Source organism: Orycteropus afer, unplaced genomic scaffold, assembly GCF_000298275.1.
Source record: "Orycteropus afer afer isolate SDZICR_OR568_19922 unplaced genomic scaffold, OryAfe1.0 scaffold00842, whole genome shotgun sequence".
Taxonomy (NCBI): Eukaryota; Metazoa; Chordata; class Mammalia; order Tubulidentata; family Orycteropodidae; genus Orycteropus; species Orycteropus afer.
In genome coordinates, this window is record NW_006922429.1 from 467,901 (window position 1) to 477,605 (window position 9,705).

General features: G+C 50.8%; 1 protein-coding gene across 1 annotated transcript in view; it reads right to left on the reverse strand.

The window, feature by feature from the left end:
• LOC103212047 (DNA-directed RNA polymerases I and III subunit RPAC2) overlaps positions 1-33 on the reverse strand; it is a 1,391-nt gene extending 1,358 nt beyond the window's left edge. The window contains exon 1 of the mRNA XM_007958048.1: positions 8-33. Within this exon, the coding sequence (XP_007956239.1) occupies positions 8-33 (26 nt within the window). The remainder of the gene's footprint in view (positions 1-7) is intronic.
• Between the last annotated feature and the right edge of the window lie 9,672 nt (positions 34-9,705).

Consider the following 9,705-nt stretch of genomic DNA (forward strand, 5'->3'; position numbering starts at 1 on the left):
CCGTTACCTCTCTAGCTCCTGATCCTCTTCCATCGCAGGGGCGGGTTCCGGGCTCCTCAGGTGGTGCTGGCGGACCCGAGGCTCTGCCCCATATCAGAAACGTGCAGGTGAAACAGGCAGGAAGGAAGGACCAACGGAAGCAGCAGAGACGGAAGGAGAGAGGAGGAGCCGCTTCGGCGCGGCCGGGCCCGGCCTCTGGGCGGGGCTTAGAGGCTCCGGCTCCGCCCCGGCGCGAGGAGGGCGGTGACGCGAGGCCCGCCCTGCTCACCTGGCGCTCCCGCCGCAGCTGCTTGCAGAGCCGCTGGGGCGGAGAGGTGGGGTCCGGCGAAGGCCCCCTCCCGAGTCCTGAGACTGGAGTGTGTACGCCCGCCCTCAGCCCTGGGCACCTTCCTCCAGGTGAGGGCGAAGGGGGCGGGGCCTTACCTGCCGCCCCCTAATCACCTTTCTCATACCTCTTTCTTTCTTGCTGCTAAACGCCTGGGGCATAGTGTTGCTCACTGCTGGCCGTCCCGGAGACCCCACCCTCAGAGGACGACCCTAGAAACAGCGGATGTTGAAGTCTCTATAGATCGTGCCAAGTTTATCAGTATACTTTTTTTTTTAAGAACGAGGATAATGTGCGAAGAGACGAATTTCACAACTAACTACAGTGGTGTGAGATAGTAGTTGCCCTGTTGGGGATTTTGCACATCGTCTCAAATGGATCAAAGGACAAGCGCTTGCCTGTATCTTTTGGGGGACGAGTGACAGTTTGCAAAAACATTGGTTTGCTCCCGTCCATTCTTTCCTAGGGTCTTTTCTACTCCTTAAATACATCCATCCCCGCTTTGGGCCTCTTTTTCCTCATATCCTTTTGGCTTCTGAAACTCCTCACCTGCGGAACCTCCCACTCCCTGCCCCCGCCTCGGCAACCTTTCACCACCCGGAATTGCTCTCCCCCCGCCTTCTGCCTTCGTCTCTCCATCCCCGCAGGTGCTCTTCTTCGCCAATAACTCAGCCTCACTGCCCACTCTTCGGTTCCCAGCACCTCCCTTGCCCCGGGTCAACCCCTGCCCCTACCCAGCTGTCTTCTCTCAGCACACCTACATTTCTTCTTGCCTGCGCCACCTGTCCTCCTTGTCTCCCTCCAGGTTCCACTATATTTTCATCCCTCCCCCATCTATTTCATCCTCCTCGCGGAGCTCTGGCGTCGGGGGCTCGGGCTGAGACACTTCTGGAGCGGGTTTTCCAGCAGGAAAATCAGGCAAGCGGCGGGGACAGCCCAGAAGGAGTGGGGGAGGGACAGCAGCAAGCGGGCTCACTCTAACCCGTGAGTGACGGCCCCGTCCTGACCCGCCCCCGGCACCCTCGGATAGGTTGACCCGCCGTCTGGCCCGCCCCTTCCCCGCCCTGTGAGGCCGCGGATTGGCTCAGGTGCTTGTCTCCTTGGGTGGCTCGGCCCCGGCGCTCGCCCCCGGGAAGGCAGCAGGGGCGGTTGAGAAGTGAAGTCTTGGCCAGAGTTTGGTTCTTGCCAGGAAATCCGCGGCGGCGACGGCTGGAGGCGGCGGCCACGGTGGCGATTCCTGGCGAAGCGGAGCCAGGTTCGCTTCCTGCTCCTTCGGCGGGCCGCGGAGAGCGGGAGCCGGCGTGAGGTTGAGGCGCCGAGAATCGTGCGCGCGGGGCAGCCGCGCTCTCCCAGTGAGTAACTTTGCCCGCCGCCGCCTTCGCTCGCTCAGGTGCCGGCGCGCTCGGGGCGGGCGGGAGGGCTCATGAAGGCAGTCTTCCGAGCGGCCCGCACGGGGGAGCGGCGCCAGCCTCCCGAGCGGCGCGCCCCTCGCCGGCGGCGCACGAGCCGCCTCGCGGCCGCGTTCTCCACGAATCTCCTCTGTTGCCCGCCGGGCAGCTGAGGGGACGTGGGCCGCACTTCCCGGCCCCTCGCGCGGACCCGGCGTGTGGGCCGACCGCGCTCGTCCGGGCAGGAAGCTCGGCTTCCCCGGGCCGGTGCCGGCCGCGGAGCGGGCGCTGGGAGCGATGGGCGTCTTCAGGCTGGTCCCCTTGGGTGATTTCGGCCGCTGCGTTGCTGATCTTTGCGTCTTTTGCGTTTTTCGGGAGGGGCGAGGTGTGGGTGAGTTTTTTTATTTCCTGGGTGTGTTGCTTTCACATCTGATCTGTTCTCCTGGCAAGGGCTGGGGGAGAGCTGGGACCCCCTGCCCCAGCCTGTTGCCAGTTCTCACATCTTTCCCTTTAGGCTGCAGGGAGTGGGAGAGCGATTTGCCATCCTCGAGGTGGGAATTTCAAAATACGGATCTTGACTTGGAAGCAGTGGCCCAGAAAACACGATTCAGGAAACACGCTACTCATTTTTCAAAGCTTTCTGTCACGTTTTAAACCAAGGACTTTTGACTTCTGTGTGGCATTTTTGTGGTACTTCAGTTTGCATTGAAGGTGATGCTTCCAGATGTTCACATCTGGCAGAAGCTAAAGTCAACTCATGCACGGTCTTAACTGTATAGGTTTTTCTTTTTTAATCCCAGAGATCAGAAACGAAGTGGAGTGAGATGCATTGACTGTTCAGCGGGAGGAAACAGCTGTGAACCACAGTTTCTGGGATCTGCCCTCACTTTAAGACTTCCATCTCCTTGCGGCAATAGTACTTCTTGTAAATTGGCCTTCGTCCCAGGACAGATTTTGATATTTCTTTTGCATGTACTGTGACGCAGCGCTGTTGGAGCCGGATCTCAGTAGATCCATCTTATTTATTTTGGTAGATTCGGTTCCCTCTCCTCCCCTCCCTTCCTCCTCTTTGAAAAGGTACTTTGGCAGGTAAGGAAGGAAGAGAAGACTCGATATCTTTTTCGGTCTGTTAGAGCTTTGTGGAGCCGTGAATACAAGGTTTTCCCTCTTTAGTTGGTCCAAGTCACGCATGTGAGATTTCCCACAGGGGTAAAATGCAGGCCAGATGAGAACCGGAGTAGAAAACACTGTTGGTAATTCAGCCCACGGTGGTGCTAGTATTCCTGATTTTGCATCTTGTTCCTCTTCTTTGCTTGGCAAGTTAGAAATTTTTAGTTAGTAATTTGGTTTGCAAGGAACAGTGTGCCTTCTGCATGCCAGGCATTGATAGCTGGGGATAGTGTTGCTCTGGGGTTGCTCGAAGTCTCATTTGGAAGCTAACACAGACAACTTGTTGTTGTTATGTGCTGTTGAGTCATCATAGCGACCCCTCCTTGGGTTGCTGAGGCAGTATCACTATGGAAGTAGATTGCCCCATCTTCTTTCTGAGGAGTGGCTGGTGGGTTTGAACTGCCAACCTCCTGGTTAGCAGTCAAGTGCCTTAGCCACTATGCTACCAGAGCTCCCAGACCACTAGTCTCCACAAACCAAATCAAATTCACTGCCATGGAGTTGACTCTGACTCATAGTGACCCCCACATTGAGTTTCTGAGGCTGTGAATCCTTACAGAAGCCAACCACCCCATCTTTCTTCCATGGAGTTGCAGCTGGTGGGTTTGAACCATGAACCTTTTGGTTAGCAGCCAAATACCTTAACCGTTACACCACCAGAGCTCCTTAGTCTCCCAGCCATCTGAAATTAATTTGAACAAAGTGCTGCAGGAACTTCCAGGAGGGAGCAGATTGTGTCTGGAGTTTGTTAGGGAAGGCCTCCCATGGGCAGCATTTTGCCAGCCATATTCTAGGCAGAGGGACTAACAGGTAGGCCACTTGCAAATACATGTATCTTTGGGGTGTTGCTTTACTAGGTCTGCGTCTGGTTAGTCTGGCTGAAGGACACAGTGGCTGCGTGTGGACTGGACGTCCCTGGCTGGTGTGTTACTCCTTAGCACTTGACCTTGCTCACAGTGGGCAAATACTTTCTCAACTGATGTGAACAGAAACATGAAGGATTTTGTAAACCACGGTAAGAAGGTTGGGCTCAATCCAGTCAGTGGTACAGGGCTGTTAACATTGAGCGCGTCAGGATAACATTTGCATTCCCAGAAAGAACTCTCCTGCAGTCTGGAGGATAGTGGGGGTCCGGATGGGACTTAAGAAGACAGAGTAGGAGGGTGTTATACTGGGGAAGGTTCTAGCCTCAGATCCCCCCAGTCTGGAGACTTTGATGGCCTGGATTTGAATCTGGTTCTATTGCTAACCATGTAGCCTCTTTGTTACACGGTTGTCTCCATCCCCTAGGACTTGGGGGAATAAAACTTGATCAAACATGTACATTACCTAGACTTCTGTTTAGCACGCAGTAAAGCACTTAGTAAATGCTAGTCATTCTGCATGAAGACAGTGGGAGTGGCCTTTCGAGGTCCGGTTGACTAGACTTGGTAAGAGACTTGTGACGATTAATGAGAAGGCTAATTCCTGGGTTTTGTGTCTTGAGGCGTTGGAGTGTACTGGTTAAGCTGGCTGCAGAATGAGAACAGGGTTTGAATTCGATTTCAGCAACTTATTACCAGAATTGCTATCCTGACCGACCTTTGGTTTCCAAACAGTTAGGAAATGAGCCTGGTGCCTGACTGTTAGGGTTTGAGGATCCAATGAAATCACCCATGTAATGCTCTTGGCGGAGTGCCTGGCATGCTCTGAGTGCTCCATAAATATTAGTTGTTCTTTTGGTGGTGACGACATTAATAAGCTAGTGGGACACTGGAGAATATGAAACCCAAAACACCAAAACCACTGCCATCAAGTCGATTCCAACTCAGCAACCCGTATAGGTTTTCCAGAAGCAGATGGCCTTATCTTCCTTCCGTGCAGTGGGTAGTGGATTTGAACTACTGACCTTTGGGCTAGCAGCCAAATGTCTTAAACCACTGCATCACCTGAGCTCTTTTACAAAAGAATAAGGAAAAAAAAATTACGCACAGACTTTGTGGGTGGGGTAAACTTTACTGAAGATTTGGGGGAAGAAGAGGGGTTTATGCTGTAACATGGCCAGTGTTGATTACTGGGAATTAGGCATCTGGTGGCACAGTGCCTAAGGCATCTGACTGCAAACCAGAAGGTTGGTGGTTCCAACCCACCAGCCACTCCACGGAAGGAAGACTGGGCAGTCTACTTTCGTAAAGATTTACCACCTCGAAAACCCAATGTGGGTCACTATGAGTCAGAATCAACTCAGTGGCAGTGGGTTTGGTGTTTTTTTTTTTTTAACTCTCAAACAACATTTCGACCACTCATCACAGGAACTCCGGGCTCTGTCATCTGCCGGCTCTCCCCCATATGGTGCCTGCCCCCCCACGCACACTCTTTCTTTCTTTGTCCCTCTTTCTGATTGCCCCAGAATCCAAGAACTTTTTATTATGTAGAGCCACTCAGCTTTGTCCTACTTACGTAACAACCTGTGCTTCAGGCCCACCTTCCCATTTCCAAATCCAATGAGGTTTCTAGAAGAACGCTGTTCTTAGGTATTGAGCCAATTTCCTCCCATAGCCATCCTGTGTAGGACAGGATGGTCCTGTGCCGTACTCAACACTATTGGCTGTACCTGAGCCCGTCGTCGTAGCCACTGTGTCAGTCCATCTCATTGAGGGTCTTCCCCTTTGTCACTGCCCTCTGCTTTCCAAAGCATGATGTCCTTCTCCAGGGATTGGGCCTTTCTGACGCCACGACCAAGGTACGGGAGACGAGAGGTCTGCCCATTCTTATTTGTAAGAGTGGCATAGCGGTTAAGGCTGCTTAACACAAAGGTTGGTTCTTTGAACCCACCAGCTGCTTCACAGGAGAAAGATGAGATGGGTCAGTTTCTGTAAAGATTGACAGCTTGGAAACCCTGTGGGGCAGTTCCACTCTGTCCTCTAGGGGCGCTGTGAGTCAGAACCAACTCCATGGCAGTGGGTGTGGTTTGCACTTTGCTTCTGTGAAGATTGACAGCCTTGGTAACCCTGTGGGCAGTTCCACTCTGTTCCCTAGGGATACTATGACTTGGAATTGACTCAGTGGCAGTGGGTTTTGGGTTTATGGAAGGAGCATTCCAGCTGTACTTTTTATTTTCTATTATGTAGAGCCATTTAACTTTTCATCTAACCAAACTTTACTTCAGGCCCACCTGCCCATATCCAAATCTACCAAGATTTCTAGAAGAATAAAAAAGTTTCATTTCACTGGTTTCACTCTGCTTAGCAAGCACTGTTGGTTGGGAAAAAGAAAAAAAAAAAAAATATATATATATATATGTATATAGGGGAACTCTGGTAGCATAGTGGCTAAGACACTTGCCTGCTAACCAGACGGCTGGCGGTTCAAACCCACCAGCCACTCCTCGGAAGGAAGGTTGGGCAATCCTACTTCCGTAGTGATACTGCCTCGGAAACCCAAGGAGGAAGGAAGGTTGGGCAATCCTACTTCCGTAGTGATACTGCCTCGGAAACCCAAGGAGGGGACGCTATGAGTAGGGTTTGACTCGACAGCACATAACAACAACAACAACATATATATATATGTCTTGTATGTAGAATTATAGTTGTGGAAGATTTGGCCAGGCCTAAATTGGTCCCCTTCCAGGGCCTGGAAGTCTTTTTTAAAATAAATCTCTTTATCCTTCCTGTCATATATTTCTTTTCCATACAAACACATAAACATGCAAAACAGAAGAAAAAAATCTATGGCTTTGTAAGATTTTTGGCTGGTTGTATTTGGAAGAAGCAGGTACTTTGTGAATTAGCCTAATGACAAGTTATTAACAGGGATTTTAAAAGATGCTTGTACTGGTGGGTTTGTACCGCTGACCTTTCAGTTAGCAGCCAAGCACTTAACTACTGTACAACCAGGGCTCGTCTGTAATACACATTCTGATAATACATTAAGTCCTAGAGCTACTCGTCACTTAAAGGGGCAGGTACTGTAGGTCCTGTCCTTTAGAAGGTGTGCTCAAGAGAGCAGGGACATACCTGTTTAGTTCACCTAGAACAATACATATTAATGTAGATGTGAAAGAATGAATTTGATCCATGCTTTTGATCTTAGACCACAGACTCTTTCAGTTCATTGCAACCATCATCAGTCAGAGGAAAAACAAAAGGCCTTATAGGACAGAACTCATGGCTGTCGTGATTCAACCTAAGGAGCCCTGGTGGTGCACATTGTTAAGGGCTTGGCTAACAGTTGAAAACAGGCGAACCCAAAGGTTAATAGTTCGAACCTACCTGTGGCTCCCCAGAAGAAAGACTTGGCAGTCTGCTTCCCTAAAGATGACTGCTTGGAAAACCCTATGGGGCGATTCTCATTCTCCATTCCTTGGAGTCGCTATATGTGAGTTGGAATTGACTCAGTGGCATCCAGCAACATGATTCAACCATTTTAGCACCAGTACCATAGTTATTTGCGTAATTCCTTCCTCTTCCATGTTTCACTGCCTTTGTGTGTGTGTGTGTGTGTGTGTGTGTGTGTGTGTGTGTGGAATGTGGTAGGGGGAAATAGCCTTGACAGGGATGCTGCTTTTGTTCAGAGGTAGACCGGCAATAACGGCATCATAAATTTGCCCTCCTTCGGTTGTTAGCGTCTCCATAGGTCTTGGTCAGGCTAGCTGGGGATAGAGGGCAGACCTAGGCGGAGGGACGGGAAATAATGCCGCGCAATGCCTTTCCTCTTCAGCCTCAACATTTAGGACTAGCCCTTCGATCAGTCAGGAGCCCTCACTGGAGACGTTGGTGAGGGAACATGATTTTACCCCCAAAGGTGGTCTGAGTAGGAGAGAGAGAAACGAAGGCAGAAGATGAGCAACAGGCAAGCAGTGCGTTGTAAGCGGTTACTGCGCGCTCGCTTGAAGGGCGTGCCATCTTCAAGTGGAAAACGTGAGGGAGTCAGTTTTCATTAAAAGAGTAATCTGAGCGTTCTTTTACATAGCAGATTGCCCTGAAGTGTGTAATAGAGGCCACAGTAAAAAAAAAAAAATGTTTATAACCAAGTTTTGAGGACCTATACTTACATAAAATGGCGTACTTTATAATGAGGCTTCCAAAGGCGCTGTTGGCCGTTCCTTTGTTTTACAGAGAAGCGCAAACCCAGGAGAGATTTATTTACTGGGTCTGCCTCCTACCCCCTGTAAATTAGGATTTTGGCTGCCAATTTTAAGTTAAACTTAAAAATTAATCCTTTTAGGAATTCTTGATGTACGGTCTGGTTAAACCCCATAAGCAGTAATTGAACAAATCAATGAGAGGCTTCACTTAACATCTTATGATATAATGGCGACGATTGTCGTGTTTCTCTTCTCCCGCATGGTTTTGTTTAAATTGTGACCGTCACTTTATTCAGCAAGTGCGTCAGCATTCATGAGAGGCTGCGCTGGGCTGTGTAGAAGACAAGACCATGTCCCTGCCCTTCGGAACTCACGAAGTCCCAGCAGGCGCTCAGCGGGAGTTTACTCATCACAGGCGGCATGAATAATGAATGCCCTAGACTCCTGGTTTCCTGGCTCCGCAACTCAGTGACCATCGCCCCCACTGTATTTTAATGTTCGTGTGGTACCTTATCATTTCCCCAAAGTCTCCACCTTAGACAGCTTGATCTTGCACATCCTATTCTCTGATCACAACCCCCCGCCCCCCTTCTAGCTCGCTCACACCCACACTTTATATCACACCACCCCTCCTTCTCACAGAGGGGAGCCCTGGTGGCTCAGTGCTTAAGCGCTTGGCTGCTAACCAAAAGGTTGGCAGTTTGAACGCACCAGCCGCTGCGCAGGAAAAAGAGGTGGCAGTCTGCGTCCATAAAGGGTCCAGCCTTGGAAACCCTGTATATAGGGCAGTTCTACTCTGTCTTACAGGGTCGCTGTGAGTCAGGATCCACTTGATGGCTTTTATGTAGACAGCTTGATCCACTTTTACGTAGACAGCTCTCTAATCCCAGTAATCTCCCCTCTTCCTACTGCCTGTTGGCGCCACAGTCTTCCCCATCCAGTTTGGAAGCGGGGTAAGCACTTGAAGGAAGGACGCTTACCCCAGCACCTTGGGCGCTCTGGAGTTTGGTTTTGTGCTTCACCTGCCGAACAGAGCCCCTGCTCAGATTAACCTTGCTTCTGTCCTGCGCTCATAGGAACTCTGGTGGCATACTGCCTAAGGCACTTGACTGCGAACCAGAAGGCTGGCAATTCAAACCCACCAGCCACTCCTTGGAAGGAAGGTTGGGCAATCTACTTCCGTAGTGATACTGCCTCGGAAACCCAAGGAAGGGGCCGCTGTGAGTTGGATCCGACTCCACAGCAATGAGTTTGGTTTTTTGGTTTTCTGTCCTGCGCTGGTGTCCTGGTGTTGTGACACGGTGACGCCTTCGTGGCGTGGCTGGGCCTCAGTGCTCTTGATTGTTTCTCACACTTTGCCCTTCCCTCATCCCCTCCGTCAATTACTGACTGTTTATTTGACGCCTGCTGAGTGCTCTGACACTGAGCTAATGATGTGCTGTCCTTACGGAGCTACAGTGTGGGGGGCTGCACATTCATCACCTAATAACTCAGCCTGCACAGTTTCAAATTATGATACGAGCACTTTGAAGAAACAGTATAGGCTGTACTAACACGAGGAACTCTGGTGGCTTAGTGGTTAAACCATTTGGCTGCTAACCCAGAGGTTGGCGGTTCGAACCCACCAGCCCCTCCACAAGAGAAAGGTGAGGCCGTCGGTTTCCATAAACATTTACAGCCTTGGAAACCTTAAGGGACAGTTCTAGTGTACTCTGGGGCACTCTTTTTTTTGGGGGGGGGGGTGAAGATTTACAGAG